The 16,437-nt window shown below is 44.2% G+C and overlaps 1 protein-coding gene across 5 annotated transcripts in view; it reads left to right on the top strand.

Moving 5' to 3' along the window:
* The window catches only part of fanca (FA complementation group A), a 193,782-nt gene that overhangs the window by 95,728 nt on the left and 81,617 nt on the right, over nt 1-16,437 (top strand). For all 5 annotated transcript variants that reach the window (XM_088297906.1, XM_088297905.1, XM_088297904.1 and 2 more), the window contains 6 exons: nt 1,770-1,880; nt 3,497-3,592; nt 3,694-3,756; nt 3,858-3,925; nt 4,069-4,129; nt 13,411-13,460. In XM_088297906.1, the coding sequence (XP_088154032.1) occupies nt 1,770-1,880; nt 3,497-3,592; nt 3,694-3,756; nt 3,858-3,925; nt 4,069-4,129; nt 13,411-13,460 (449 nt within the window). The remainder of the gene's footprint in view (nt 1-1,769; nt 1,881-3,496; nt 3,593-3,693; nt 3,757-3,857; nt 3,926-4,068; nt 4,130-13,410; nt 13,461-16,437) is intronic.

Raw genomic sequence — 16,437 nt, 5'->3', positions numbered from 1 at the left:
GCAATCGCGGTTTTCAAACCGAACATCGTAGCCCTACCAGTCATAACAAGAAGTCTTTGGCCAGGTTATTGTTTTCAATGTGAATATTAAAATCTCCTACTTGAAGCACATTAGGAGAGATAGTGGACAGCTGGGTAAGCAGAGTGTAAAAGTAATCTAAAAAGTCACTGTGTGATTTGGAGGGGCGGAAGGCAACGGCAACAATAGTGGTGGTGGAGCCAGGTAGCGATAAAGCTGAGCATTCAAATAATTTAAACACTGGCACGGTTACTGGAAGTGTTTTCCTTTTCGCGCGGTGGATTATCGCAAGGCCCCCTCCATGGCCGTTGTCGCAGGGACGAGAAATGTAGATAAAGTCCAATGGAGTGGATTCATTCAGGTGTGAAAAGTCATTGGGCTGCTGCCATGTTTTGGTCAAACAGAACATCCAATCTGTGGTCAGTGAGAACCTCCTGGATGAGCTGGCCCTTGCTCGTGAGTGAGCAAATATTGAGTAAGCTGAACCGGACTGACTGGCATGACTGGCACTAGTGTTTGGCGACCTAGCTTGGCTGACGAAGACGCCTTGGTCAGCGGTCCGTCCGAAGTTAGTAGAAAGGCGGCAAGAGGTGGACTAGATGGATTTAATTGTTTTTGAGGAGTTTTGGTGGAAGTAGTGGCGAGACCCACTGTGGATGTTTCGCCTACGGGGTCGACGAGCGATGTCCAGGTGGAAGAGCAGCAGTGGTGGTGCGTCACCCTCGGGCATGTGCCAGTAAATCCAACGGAGTTCAGCGGCAGTGTATTGAAGTAGTCCTGACACAGGACAGGAACAGGCAGAGGTGCGTGAAGCAGACGGGCTTGCGGGTCCACATGGCAGACAGGTGCTGACTTTGACAGTGTAGCTACCCTTTAGCCACCCAAACAAGAGACGGTGGACGGACTGGGTGAGAAACGGAATAGCTCGACACACAGATGGCGATAATTAATCTCGTTGCACACTGAGTACAATAACAATAAAGGGCATTCTAAAAACACGGTAATTGGAGGAATTGTGAACCGATACAACAGGTACAACAAAACGGTTATAAAAAATACCGAAAGTTACCTGTGAGCAACGGCAGCCAATCATCCCAGCGTCCACTCATCCGGAAGTTGGCTTGAACCCTCTTAAGTACGGTACTAGGTACGTCGGCTGTTGGATAGTCTGTAGACGCCGTTTCAAGCCCTGCAAATAAATATCACGTCATATACGGTATTTCAGGGGTCACCAGCGTGGTCCTTGTGGGCATCCGGTAGCCCCCAATGACCACATGAGTAGTACCCCCCACAGGCTTTGCTCACCAGTGAAGAGATATGTTTTCCTGTTGTTATTGTTGCTGTTGTAGAAACAAAGGCATTATAAACTCTTGCAGCGATTGATAGCATTAAAATGTTGTTAAATTATTGTTGGGAATTATTGTGAGAAATAGTAAACATGATCAGGTCTTAACGTAGATGAATATCATTCATTATCAACATACTATAATTAAAAAATGATTTGAGCAATTTTTTATTTCAAAAGTGAATATCACACTGATAGCACTTTGTGGTAATCACTACCGCAAAACTATCTCTGACTTTCAAAAAGGTAGCAGAAACCTGCTATATTTGAATCTTTAGGTAGTTTTTTGTACTAAGTTTAAAATGTAATACTGCAATCATCTTGGATCACAAAATAATATGTTCAAGATGCAGACATTTCAATTTTTAGGATATTCTCTTTAATACTTGTTTTTGTTTTGTAACAGGAGTCTTTTGGCATGGCCAGTGGCTTCCATGCTACCAGCAAGAAATCTCTGGTGTTTTTGCTCAAGTTTATGTCCGACTTGGTTCCGTTTGAACCCCCACAGTACCTCAAGGTAATTTGATGCACATTGAGTGGCACATGAAGCCAAATAGTGATGGGAAAACCTTTGCACATTAAATATGTAAAAAAATATTAAGCACTCTTTGCTAGACATTTTTCAGGTTTTTAAAATGCCAGACTACCGTATTTTCCGGACTACTAGTCACTCCCTTCTATAAGTCGAACTAGCACAAAAATGCTGGTAGAAGAAAACATAAATAAGTCACTCTGGAATATTAGTCGCATTTCCATTCATCCATTATCTGCCGCTTTTCCGGGGTACATTGTACAATGTACATTGACATTTACTAACATGACGGAAATTGCCATTATTCCATTAAAAACAATAAAAGCTATTACTGTAATAATGCAGGCACACTTAAGTGGTATAGGAGGGGAGCATTTTTTTCTTTTTTAAAAATTACTTTCTGTCAAGTAAATTTTGTATTTGTGTGTATGAAAATGTATTTTTTTAAACCCAAAAATGTTTTAGATTACATCCTAATGTACATGTTCTTTGTACATAGATGTCAGATTGGCAATAAAATCATTGTCCCTTAGCAAAGGTAAATTAATTGAAAATGTAATTGAGACCTATTATTGTGTAGATCTCGAAACTCAGTACTCTGTGTGCAAATATTATTGATGAGATGATAAATATTTTATATACGTGTGACATTGAACCTTTTCGTCATGGTGACGTCAGACGTTTACGTTTTCCGGTCTGAGAGCGTCGGCTAAATTGCTAATGTAGCCGTCATCTTATTTTATATCTAGATTCGTATTGATTGAAATACAACATTTCTGTTCATAGCTGTTGGCTCTCCGCCTTAACACGGATCTGTGAAAAGTTGACACCTAAGTACTCATTTGAGGTCCTTCATGACGCTGTATTTTACTTTAGCGATTATCACACTTAGCGACTCCTCGTTCGCCTCATCGTTTAAAATGCTACTTGTTAGTGGGGTCCTTTATTTATCATCACGTAGCTTGTTGCTGCGTGAACGTGGGGCACAAACCGCAGCTTGACGATCTTGAAATTGCGTTGTCCTAGATCCCGATGCATTGTTCAGCCCTACTGGACACCCAGCAAAGGAAATTCATTTAGGCCGCTTGTGACCGAGATCTTATTCTTTCGGTCACAACCCACATCTTGTGCCCATTGGAGAGGGTAGGAAACCGGTAAATCGAGAGCTTTGCCTTTTGGCTCAGCTCCTTCTTCCCCACAACAGACTCATACAGGGTCCGCATCACAGCAGACGCTGCACCGATCCACCTATCAATCTCACCAGACCCTCATCGACTGCGCCTAGAAATTCTTTCCAGAATAGTTGTGAACAGAACCGGTGACAAAGGGCAGCCTTTGTTGGAGTTCAACCTTCACTGGAAGTTGTGTCCATGTCTTTGTAATCAGCCAGAGATATCGGTGCATAATAGCCCTTGTGGCTGTCTGTGAAATTACAGTTTTTTTTTTCGCATATAAGTATTTGTCACAGGACCAGCTGACAACCTATGAAAAAAAGTGTGTGTTATGGTCCAGAAAATACAGTACTCAATTTGTGAAAAGTAAGTGTGTAAAAATCAAAGAAAGGCCAAACCCCCACAACTGTCCACATTTCTTCCCGTTAGGTGCACATCCTTCACCCCCCATATGTACCTGTGAAAAACCGTAGCCTCCTCATGGAGTATGTTTCCCTGGCAAAGACGAGACTTGCTGATCTCAAGGTAAAATTCACCACAAAAAATAATTTTGTGGCATTTATCACATTGGTTTATATCAATAATATGGTAAGTTGGTTGTGAATCTCAAATATCGACTTTTCCAGCAATCGGTGGAGACCATGGGTCTGTATCACGGTATTTCTTGTGCTGGAGATACACCATTCCAGGTACAGTAACATCTTGGGGTTGAACAAACAATGAGGTTGTGAGACAAACTTAATAAAACTTTGCTCATTTTTGTGTGTTTATGTGTGGGCTGATGTGACAGGATGTGGAGAAAGCCTTTTCTCTTTTTGAGAGCACAGGAAAAATCTCTGCTACTGTTATGGAGGCCAGGTACTCGAAATGAATTCATATTTTAACTGTTTTGCATCCACATAAATTTCTGTTGTCTATTACAAATTACCTAATGTTCAAAATTGTAAAAAGGGAACAGAAACCTAAAAGAAAATCATTAAGGAACAATATTGTCCTTATAGTATTTTCCGTCGGACATATTTCCTCACGCAGTTCCTTCCTGCTCTGCTGAGACCAAGAGTGGTGAGTTGATTTTAATTTCATGATCCCTCTATATTAAGCATTTGCAGTGTACAATATTGTATATCTGCCACAGTTTATTCACTTTATGATGGCCAAAATGCAAATCTTGATGTCTGACAGAGGTCTCAACTCCAGGTCCAGAAAGTATAAACTACCACTGTTTGTTTTTAGCCACTGCTGCTTCTACTCAAGAACTCGTTTACCTGCCGGTTGAGTAGAAGCACCTGTGTCTAAAGACAAACTGTGGCTTGTTTTACTTTCTGGACCTGGATTTGACACCTCTGTCACGTTGGAGGATTTACATTTTGGCTGTCGATATTAACGGTGCTCTGATCAATCATCCACTGATGGTGATCAGCTGATTTTCGTGTTAAAGTATGTGATGGGCGATCGCTGATCAAACCCTTTTGTGGACGATTGATCGCCCTAATTGGCCAATTGTTCTTAACCAATATGTTTGTCCTTGGAAGTCTCCCACCCATAACCTCATTCCCTGCATGTGAACTCTCTATTCTTCTTGTATGTCCTTATATTTAATAAAGTTTTCTCTTACAACGATAATATTAATAATATTATATCCAAGATGGCGGCGCGCATGGACGCAGCGGCTAACAGCTCCCCCTCACAGTGCTCCTTATTACTTTTTATTAGTGTTTGCTTGCTCTTATTGGCATCAACTGAGGCACAACATCGATATACCCGCCAGGACATCGTGAACATTGGATATCGATGCGAAATAACCATCACAGAGGAATTTTGCTATGATCGCAAAATTCCGAACGAACTGGCGAGGCTGCCCGGCTCACCGTGGCTGGTCATCGGGACCGGGAGGCGGCGCAGGCGACGCAGAGAGAGGAAGCAGAAGCGAGGCTGCAGGTCCGGTGTCTTGCAACGGCTGCGACGGCAGCCCCATAGGCAACCACTACCGAGTCTGCACCTCACCAACGCCAGATCCGTGGTCCACAAAATCGACGACCTGGGATTACAAATCCTGGGAAACCGCTATGTGCGCGATAGCAGTGTGATCGTCGTCACGGAAACCTGGCTGCACGCAGACGTCCCCGATGCTAGCATCCAGCTGGCCGGGCGCTCGCTACATCGCGCGGATCGGACGAGGGACACCGGTAAGAGGAGGGGCTGGGGGCTCTGTGTTTACGTGCATGAGAACTGGTGCGGCGATAGCACGATCGTCGAGAAGCACTCTTCCCCCGACATCGAGTTCATGTCCGTTAAATGCCGGCCTTATTTTCTCCCGAGGGAGCTAACGGTAGTGATTGTCACAGCTGTTTAATAATAATAATAATAATAATAATATTCCCTTTATTAGTCCCACAATGGGGAAATTCGAGATTCGAACCCAGGCCTCCTGGGGAGACTGGGCCCTGAACGCGGCGCCTTAGACCACTCGGCCATCCTGGCATCCCTCCCGACGCTAGCACTAGCACGGCGCTCTCGCTACTCGCGTGCGTCATCAATAAACATCAGCGGGCGCACCCTGATGACGTCCACATTGTAGCGGGAGACTTTAAATAAGGCCAAATTAAAGACTGTACTCCCAGAGTTTCACCAGCATGTCAAGTGCCCGACGAGGGGAGACAACACTCTCGACCATGTGTACTCGAACATCAAGCACGCATACAGAGCCCTCCCACTCGCCCCCCTCGGCCAGTCAGACCACCTGTCTTTGCAGCTCGCACCTGCGTACACCCCTCTCAGGCGCAGATTCAGGCCTACCACAAAGACTGTGAAAACCTGGCGTGACGACGCCATGAGTGAATTACAGGACTGCTTTCATGACACAAACTGGGACCTCTTTGATCATCAGGACCTTGATGTCTACACGCATTGTGTACTGGACTACATCAAGTTCTGCATGGAAACTGTGTCCCAACAAAAGACTCTACGGACCTTCCCAAATGCGAAGCCCTGGATGTCCAGCAGGGTTCGCGCTCTCCTCAAGGCCCGTGACGCTGCCTTCAGGTCAGGCGACAAAGCCCAGTACAGGGTGGCTCGTGCTGACCTGAGCAAAGGCATCAAGCTAGCCAAGGCAACCTACAAGGGGAGGCTGGAGGCCCACCTTGCCAGTAACAGACCACGGGAGGTGTGGCAGGGTCTACGGAGCATCACCAACTTCCGTGGCAGCAGCACGACCTCTGTAGACCCGAGTGCATCGCTGGCAGAGGAGCTTAACTGCTTCTTCGCTCGCTTTGACTCGCCCCAACCGTCACACCCCGCACTTCAAGCTCCAACTCCCCCACACTCATCGTAGAGGAACACGATGTGAGGCGCGCGCTCCTGGCGGTCAACCCCAGGAAAGCTACTGGACCCGACGGAATACCAGGCAAGGTCCTCAGAGCATGTGCCCACCAACTGTCACATGTTTTCTGCAGGATCTTCAACCGCTCCCTGGCTCAGGCAGTCATCCCCTCCTGCTTGAAAACTTCCACCATTATTCCTGTCCCCAAAAAGTCACCAGCCGTCCACCTGAATGACAACCGTCCTGTTGCTCTCACACCAGTCATTATGAAGTGCTTCGAGAGGCTGGTTCTCCAGCACATCAGGGACTGCCTTCCTCCCACTCTGGACCCCTACCAGTTTGCATACCGGGCTAACAGATCCACTGAGGACGCCATCGACACTGCTCTGCATGTTGTACTGGGCCACCTGGAACAACAGCTGAGCTATGCAAGGATGCTCTTTGTGGACTACAGCTCGGCATTCAACACGATCATCCCAGACATCCTCGTCGCCAAACTGGACACTCTCGGCCTCCCTGCCCTGACACGCATCTGGATTAAGGACTTTCTGACCAACAGACCCCAGACTGTGTTGCTCGGCCCCTACACGTCCTCCACCCTCATGCTGAGCACCGGTTCCCCCCAAGGATGCGTGCTGAGCCCTCTCCTGTACGCCCTCTACACCTACGACTGCAGCCCGGCCCACGGCAACAACACCATCGTCAAGTTTGCTGACGACACGACAGTGGTCGGTCTGATCTCGGAAGGTGACGAGACAGCCTACAGAGAGGAGGTAAAGAGACTGACAACTTGGTGCAAGGACAACAGACTGCACCTTAACTCTGCTAAAACAAAGGAGATTGTCGTCGACTTCAGGAGGAACAAGACGCTGCCGCCCCCCCTCTGCATCGAAGGCGTGTGTGTGGAGAGGGTCCACACGTTCAAGTTCCTGGGAGTACAGATCTCCGATGACCTTTCTTGGAGTCACAACACCACAGCAGTGTTAAAGAAGGTCCGCCAACGTCTGCACTTCCTGAGAGTCTTCAGGAAATTCAACCTGGACAGGAAGCTGTCCATTGAGAGCCTGCTGACGTACTGTGTCTCCACCTGGTACAGCGGCTGCACTGAGGCGGACAGAGTGAGGCTCCAGAGGACAGTCAAAACAGCGCAAAGGATTATTGGCTGCCCTCTCCCCTCGCTGTCGGACATCTACACCGCCCGGTGCCTCAGAAGGGCTCTCAACATCGTCAAAGACAATACCCACCCAAACTCACACCTGTTCGACCTGTTGCCCTCTGGCAGGCGCTACAGATGCATCAAATCAAGGACCAATAGACTGAGAAACAGTTTCTTTCCGAGAGCCATCTCCATACTGAACTCTCACACACACACGAGACCACCCTAACCTTGCAAAACAGCATTGTGATGTGTTTCTATATGCCCTATTCAGTACTGAATTCCATTGCACTGTCTTATTTATTTATCTAATTTATATATTTGTCTGTATTATTGTTGTATTGCACTGGAGAGGGGAGCCCTCTAATCTCGTTGCACACTTGAGTACAATGACAATAAAGGGATTTCTATTCTATTCTATTCTATTTCTAACTCTTTAATTTGAGACCTTAAGCATGGGACCACTGAGGACAGAATTGTGGAAATTCTCACTGGTAGCTCACCTACTGAGGCCCTAAAATCTGAGCTGCTCTTTCTGAAGCTCCTCACTGACTGATCTTTGCCTCAGTATATATTGAAAATCTAAACAAAACAAAATTTAAAAAGAAAATAGCCTAACAATAAAATTTAAAATGTTAATATTAATAAGTAACCCTCATACTATTTTAACTTAATATAACTAGCAATAATAGAACACGTTGGCTATGTTCACGTTGCAGGATATGATGTTTGTGAAGGTTTTGCCGTTCCTGGACCACTCATAGATCCATGCCCCGTCAAAAGCTCAGGAATTACGGGATACCTCCATCCTGCTTTTCTCTTTTAGCTCAGTTGGCCCTCAAGGTTAACGAATTCGACTCTGATCCCCTCTCAGAGGACGACCTTTATTGGGGTGACATTGGAAGCAATGGCTCTGAAGGCCTGACCAAGCTCCCACCAGGTTGGCAATCTTCTCCGCTGCCTTTCCCTCTTTTATGTTCAGAGGCCTTTGTCACTTTTTTTGCAACTCTTGGGCAAACTGATGTCCATGACAGCCGTAGTCCCGCTGGGTCTGCTGACTCTGTGCCCTCTGCAGGGCTGGCTAAACAGTTTGCACTTGGACGCCAAGTGGCACTGTCACCGGAAGCTGTGTCCCATTGATGCCTCCTTGCTCTGGCAGCATGGAGGCACCAAGCTTTTCTGTCAGGAAGCATGTTGCTGGGTGTGATCCCGGCCCACCACGAAACAGCCAGAACGGATGCTAGCCTCACTGGGTCGTGGCGACAGTCTGGCACGGGGTCAGTGGTTTGTGCAGGACCACATCACTGAGGTGCTTGCATGCACCGTCATTTTTTTGCCATGCCTGAGAGGTTGGCATGTGCTTATGTGGTTGGAGAGTACCTCAGTTTACCACATAAACCACCAGGTTGGAGCGAGGTCTGCCTGGTTGTTGCAGCCCTCCCAGTGCATGCTCAGGAAGGCTGCCCCTCTTCCGGCCAGTCTGCAGGCTGTATACTGCTTGCAGACTCACGCTCCGGCTGGGACACACCCCCAGGGACTGGCGCCTCCACCCGGAGGTGGGGTACATGATTTGGGGTTGTTTCGGCAGTGCAAGGTTTCAGCTATTTATTTCAGAGGCCTCCGCTCATTGTCCGCTTTAGTTTTCCCTGAGGGAATCCAGCAGGATCCGCCGGTCGACTTTGGCATCCCGACACTCATCGCCTTTGCTTGTGTGTTTGGCCGCTATGGGGCTTAACCGCTGCTGAAATGTTGTGTAGCGTCCAGATAAATCATTCATTCTCAATGTCCACTCAGCTCCAGGATGCGAGCAGGTGGATGTTGTTTGTGTCGTGCTCTGTGGCTGAACGCCAATTTTATTTACAAGATGTTGTCCTGCTCTCTTATCCCACATCAATCATGGATACGACTTGCCAGTTTTTTGTGTGTCAGGCTCCCCCTCTGACATTGTGTTGCCTTTTCACTGACATGTCTTGGGCACGTCTGAGACTGGTACCCTTGGAGGATATTGGTGCTTCAGCGTCATAGTGATGCCTGGCACATTTTCATTTATGGATTTTTTATAGTGTGGCTTATGCCTCTCTCCATCCTCTGGGCGTTTGTCTCTTTGTAGACCTCTACGTGGGGTTTGTGTCTAAGATCTCTCGTTACTATGCTGGCATTAGACATTCCGTGCCGTTAGAATGGATGAAATCAAAAGGCAATTACGTATGTATCTACAGCTTTGGAATCCCTAATTACCTCCAAAGCGTTTTGAAAAATCCTCATGTTCGCGTGTGAAGATTCTATAGAACTCACCCTCTGGTGACACTGGTTCTTATACTCATTTTGGGTCAACCAGAAGTCACTAATAACTTTGATATGCATACTCAAACTGCGCGTGCGTGAAATGACATTCTTGCTGGATGTTTTTTTATATGGTCAGTCACATAAAAATAAAAAAAGTGATACATTTGTACAAAACACGTCACGTGGCGCAGTGCGTTTCGAAACAGTTAATATGGCCACGTGTGGGTGTCAGCAAAGACACATTTTTGGCACTTTTAAGGATTATTTACTTCAACTGACCGTTGCACCCACATATTTACCAGTTCTAAAACTTCTTTTTTGGCCACTGACTGTTTTCTGCTCCTACATCCGCCAATGCATTTCGCCCCATCTGCTTTGTAGAATAATTGCAACGTTGTCGCCTTTTGATGACAGATAGGTAATAGTGTGACCAGACCTTCAGTCACATTGTATACTTGTTCGATTTGTATCCATTAAGGAAAGTGGCCTGGGTCGCATTTGGAAAAAAATTAATTGTTCTGTTCCAATTGATATGGGGAGAAAAAAAAATCATAATTAAAAGGTGTCCCTCCGTGCATCCATCCATCTATCCATCCATCATCTGCTGTCGGGCCATGGGGGCATCAGCCTCCGCAGAGCAGCCTTGATTTCCCTCTCTCAATCCTTTCACAAACTGTCCATCTTTTCTGGGTGAATTTAGAGGTATTTTTAGGCCAGCTGAGAGACATTCTCTCCAGTGTGTCCTGGATCTCCCCCGGGTCCTCCTTGCGTTGGGATTTCCTGGAACAACTCACCAAGGAAGCGTCAAGGATGCAACTTGACCAGATGCCTGAAGTCAAGTCAAGTCCATTTTATTTGTATAGCCCTTAATCACAAACATTCTCAAAGGGCTTTACATAACCACAATCGACATCCCCGATCTTAACCCCCAGGTGGGCAAGGAAAAACTCAAAACCCCATTAGGGGAAAAGTGAGAAACCTTGAGAAGGGACCACAGATAGGGGAATCAGCCTTCCAGGATGACCAGGCTGCAATGGATGCCAACTGGGCAACATTTGATACATACAATGATGATATACAATATTAGATGAGATAATGTCAGAGTCAATTGAATGAAGTGCTGCAGGAAGATGACTTCAGTGGAGTGGGTCCTCCTCCAGGGCCGTAATATCCATGGCAGCATATCCAAGGATGAGCCTTCGATCTTGTACCGGTCAGTTGGTGTAAATTCAGAACAGCCACTTCCAAGTGAATCACCATCACCTAATTCCCAAGCCGGGGAATTGGGAACAGAAAAAAAAGAACAGAAATAGTAAACAGGCCAACAAGTAGTTCAGCGAAGTGCTGAAATACAAGGAAATCTGAAGAGGCGCTGCATGAACTTGTGGTTCCTCTCAGTAGGGATCAGCAGCGACACTGTTCTGAGCAATTCTCAAATGGCACAGGGGGTGCCCAGACACCCAGGGTCTTGTTCTTTTGGTCACTATCCACTGCTCTTGACCAAGGGTGTTGAGCCCACCTCTTTCTTCATTGTGACAGACTGAAACAGAGTAGGTATCACTACAGATACACACACCTTGGCCTGTCGTTGTCTTGCTCCTTTGTTCCCTCATTTTTGAATAAGTCTCCAAGATGCAAGTTCTCCTCCACTTGGGGTCGGATCTCATACCTGACCAAGAGAGGGCACTCAACCCTAGTTCAGCTGAGGACCATGTTCTCAGATTTCAGCCACTCCCCATGCAGCTTTCAACTGCTCCAACGACAGTTGAAGATCATAGAATGATGAAACCTGCAGAACCCTAGAATCTGGGACAAAGTAAGGCCTTGACGGAGTCCAAACCTCACTGAAAATTAAGCCAATTTACTGCTTGCAATTTGGACCAAACTCTGACATCAATTGTACAAGTACCAAACGGCTTGCATCAGGAGGTCCACTACCCTCTACTGCCGGAGCTGGGGCTGAGGCATGTGATCAACCTATAGTACAATACAATACAACTTTATACATGTAGCGCATTTCAGAACTGCTAGAGTCGTAACAAAGCACTTTCTAAATGGTGTAATATAAATTAGCATTGAACATACCCTTGAGTACCCCTTCCAAAAAAGAGAGAACCACCACTAATTATGCAATTCAGACAGTCTCGTATGTCCATGTGAAGGAAAAATGTGTGTACAGTCTACAAGCAAGCCAAATTTGATAACCAACCCTGGAGTCCTTGCATCAACGAGCTTTTTAACCACCGAAGTAACCTCAACTCCAGGAAGGGTTTTATTTGATTACATGAACTGGTTTAATAATTTTGACCATGCATAACAGGACTAGAACATTTTAGGATCAATTGTAATTACTTGACATTGACAATCGCCCCATGGTATACTAGCCAGTTAATTAACGATGACGAAACAATTTTTTTAATGCCCCCCTTTTTTTAATGACGATAACGAGATATTGACAAGCTAAACGTGGCTCCTTGATGACAAAAACATGACCTGACGTACATGAATTTTTGGTGCCAAAATTGTGTGTGTATTTGTATCAAGTTAATTTTGTCTTCTTCTTATTATTTACATTTTGACTGATTCATTTATAGCAGACAATATCGTTTTAGGTTGTTCCATTACCCGACATGTTTCGGCGAGTCTTTCGCCTTCTTCAGAATGTCAGGTAATGAAACCACCTAAAACGATATTGTCTGTTATAAATGAATCAGTCAAAATGTAAATCGTGTGGGCCGTCAGACGTTCAAAATTCCTACATCCTTCCTATTGGCCATGTAATCTGTCTTTCAAAACATTGCAATGCTGGTGTAATCTATCCTCATTTGAGCACCCCCACCACCAGAACAGCAAGCAGGGCGCACTCGTTGCATGCAGGGCGCACTCATCGTTGCGCTCACCGGTACAACAAAACACGTCCGCGGTCATTCGTCTCGGGTCACACACAATGACACACTTTGCTTTGACGTCATTCTGATAACAGCAAGCTGTTACAAGTAAAGAAGACATGATGGAAAAAGTTTGTACTTGTGGTACTGTATTAGAACAAGTCTACTACAAGTCGATGTTTATTTATTATATCATATATGTTGCTTTCAGTGAAATAAAGCCACACTAGTTGCCAAATAAAAATGTTTTGGTTCTCGTCTTATTTTGGAATTGATTCCACCTTTTCCATTTTATCTGTCGATAATGCATATTCCATAGCTGTCGATCAGAAAGTCTTTGCTCTTGGGTGGAAACCTTGTGGGCCTATGACTATTTTTAACAAAAACAGACTAAAACCTTTTTGAGTTTTCGTCAACTAAATTTACAAAAACTAGACAAACTTTTTGGGGGGTGTTTCAGTCGACGAAAACTTGACTGAAACCTTTATGAGTTTTCGTCGACAAAAACTAGTTTGAAACTATCACGAAAAGGAATGACTAAATGTTTTTTTTTTGTTCAAAAGACTAAGACTATGACTAAATCGAAAATGCCTGCCAAAAACAACACTGCTGTACTCCATTATAGTTGGTCAACCCTATATCTTAGAATGGTGCAGGAAGCCTCAGAATGATGCAGCTTTGCCTTTGATTTTAGCTTCCTGTGAAAGCAGATGCTCATATGACCTTCATCGAGGCCCTGAAAAGGTGAGCACCTGGCTTATTATTCTTTTTAATGCAAGTTGTGTTATCTTTAAGTCCTTATAGTGTCTGCTTGTTTCATGATTTATAAATATTTATTCCCAAGACTTCACACAATTTGGTCTTTTCATTTATTTTTTCAAAAATACTTATGACATTGTAAACAACACACAGTAAATCATTGATTCTGACCTGTTGGGTCGGGACCCAAAAGTGGGTTGCGGTTTTATTATGGGTGGGTCACAGACTGGTAGTAGGAAATTATATATATATATATATTATAGCACAAGCCTTTTTACCTTAGATAAGAAAAGTGCCCTTTGCCTGGAAGTTAAAATTTTACAATTCATCGTTATTAACTCATGAACTTCCATTGACGGCTGAAGACGTCAAAGATCCATTTTTTTATTTATTTATTTTTTTTACTCGGCTGGTAGTGAATAGGTTAAAAACACTCACTTTCATTTGCTCCCACCAAAATTGTTTAGCGACAGTGTCAGTTATTGTGAAATATAATAGTAATTTCTATGTTAGCTTCTCACAATTATGAAAAGATTGCAATCAAAGAAGAATTAATAGTGTGACGAACATGTACGGTATGTGATTATGCACTCCCTGAAATTTAATGACTGCAGTTGGAGTTTCCTGTAAAAGTAATACACAAACAAGAACAAAACAAACACATAAACACACAACAAATATATTTATTGTGTTTTACTAGGGATGTAACGATTCACTCAAGCCCCGATTCGATTTTCGATTTTCAGTTCCTGATTTCGATTCAGTATTTTTATTTATTTATTTATTTAAATTGCTGCCACGCTTGTAATTGTGCGCTCATGTGATGCTGCAGCTATCCACAAACGAAATACGTATTGATGTTTAGTCCAAGCGTGTCTAAATGTTTCGTGCATTTTGAATGAAACCAAAAACTATACACTATGTCGAGGCGCACTATTATTATGAAACTACAGAAAAATAGTAAAAGAAATACTTCTGAACATATTTCACGTTTGTTAAGCAACAATCCATTACTTTAATATAGAAGGAACTAAAATCATGTGAATAAAATTGATGAAATGCACTGTACTAAAGAAAACTAAAATTATCACTTGAATTGATTTTTTTTATTTTGTTTTTATTTCACATGAATACAAAACGTTTTGTTGTGCTTATCTAGTATGCATAATATCATCTGCACATTCAACATGTGGTGTCTAAAAAAACTTGAGAGAGAAAGGGAGAGAGAGCGAGAAAAAAACGGGGGAATGAGAGAAATCTCGAGCGTGACGCATATCATGAAACTCAGAAATGACAATGCTCAACAAAACACAATTATTACCACATCTTTTTGTATAACCCGTTTTTTTCTCCACTATTTTTTAGCCCTGTAAATTAGTTTATTCTAAGGTATGTTATGTTTTATTGTTGGGTGTTACCATTAATGGCTTGTGGCGAATGCGTCATGTTGTACTTTGGGTGATGAAATTTCAGACTTCATAAACACAGCACGCGGCCGTGGTCGCAAGTTTGCACTTGTGCTTTCGCTGTTTCGAGGTTACTCATGCGTATATAAAAACTATGGTTTGGTTTTTAAATACACAAGAGTTTGCTGACTAACGCCATAATCGTCAGTAGACGCAACATGTTAGCATACCATAACAGGACATTGCGTGCAGTGTTCCATCAGACGCACACCGTAGCCGGTGCGTGCTAACTACAGCTGGCTATGTGTTGGGTTGTATATACAGTGAACCCTCGGTTATCGCGGTCAATGGGGACCGAGACCACCCGCGAAAACTGAAAATCCGCGAAGTAGCGGCGCACCTTAAAAAATGCTTTAAAAAAAAAAGTGCGAAGTAGCGGCGCACCTTCAAAAATGCTTAAAAAAAAAAATAATTATATATATATATATATATATATATATATATACGGGTAGAGAGAGAGAGAGTGAAATTCATGTGATAACAAAAAACAAAACAAATTATTATTAAAACTCATTATTTTATTCCCCAGCCATTATTTTTGTATTTATTCAATTACTTCTTTTTGTATTTATTTAATTACTTCGACTTTTACCTGCTGGTACGCCGTCCGGTGTGCCCTGTGAAATGAAAGGTGGCATTCTTCATTTATTTATTTATTCATTTATTCATTCATAACTGACAGCCTCGCGCTCCGCTCATGCCTGGGCGGAAGTTGTTCCTCTTCGGCTTAACTGCCACGCACGCCGGCCTCCTCCGGAGCTCTGGTACGGTCCGAACCGCGCGAAACGACGCCCCAAATCGTGCCCGGGGGAACGTGCTCTTCTTCGTCCACTCTCTTCTTCGTCCACTCTCCTCTTCGGCGCACGCCGGCCGTCTAACTGCTCCAGCGCCCCCTCGTGCCGCTCGGCGAAACCACAATGCCCCCGAATATCTTTTAGACCCGCGAAGCACTGAAGCCGCGAAAGGTGAAGCGCGAAGTAGCGAGGGTTCACTGTATAAGTTATCCCATATTTTACTCAATTAGTATTGCAAAAGAATTGTTCCACAGTGTGACCTATGTTTGACCATATGGATGACAAGACCCTCCCGAGAAGCAAATGCCTGAGGACTGGATCAACAGCTACAACATCAAAGGAGGTGTGCCTGAGACACACCTCTTAAACAAAAGGACTGAGACTTTAGTGCTAGAGCACTTAAAGTCATATCTGCCGTTACAGTTAACGACTGCCATTGATGTCTGTTTTTTCTCTCGTGTCTGAAATATCTACATGTTCCTAATGGTTCTCTCCCCCTTCATTCCTTAGGGCAGAAAGCATTGATTAGCTAGTGATTCCCCAATAAAATAGGGGGCTCAGCGGAGTGTGCTTCAGAGCGAAGTTGGAGATGTAACACACCTTCGTTTGTTCCCCTTGCGAGTAAAAAAGATAAACTCTTGTCTTTATTTATTGTCTGTATTAATAGAATGCTTAGGTGATTAAACCTGACACTAAGTCAGA

The sequence above is a fragment of the Idiotropiscis lumnitzeri genome, chromosome 6, assembly GCF_059441095.1.
Source record: "Idiotropiscis lumnitzeri isolate Australia: NSW breed Sydney's pygmy pipehorse chromosome 6, RoL_Ilum_1.0, whole genome shotgun sequence".
Lineage (NCBI taxonomy): Eukaryota > Metazoa > Chordata > Actinopteri > Syngnathiformes > Syngnathidae > Idiotropiscis > Idiotropiscis lumnitzeri.
This window is presented reverse-complemented; position numbering and strand designations above follow the sequence as displayed.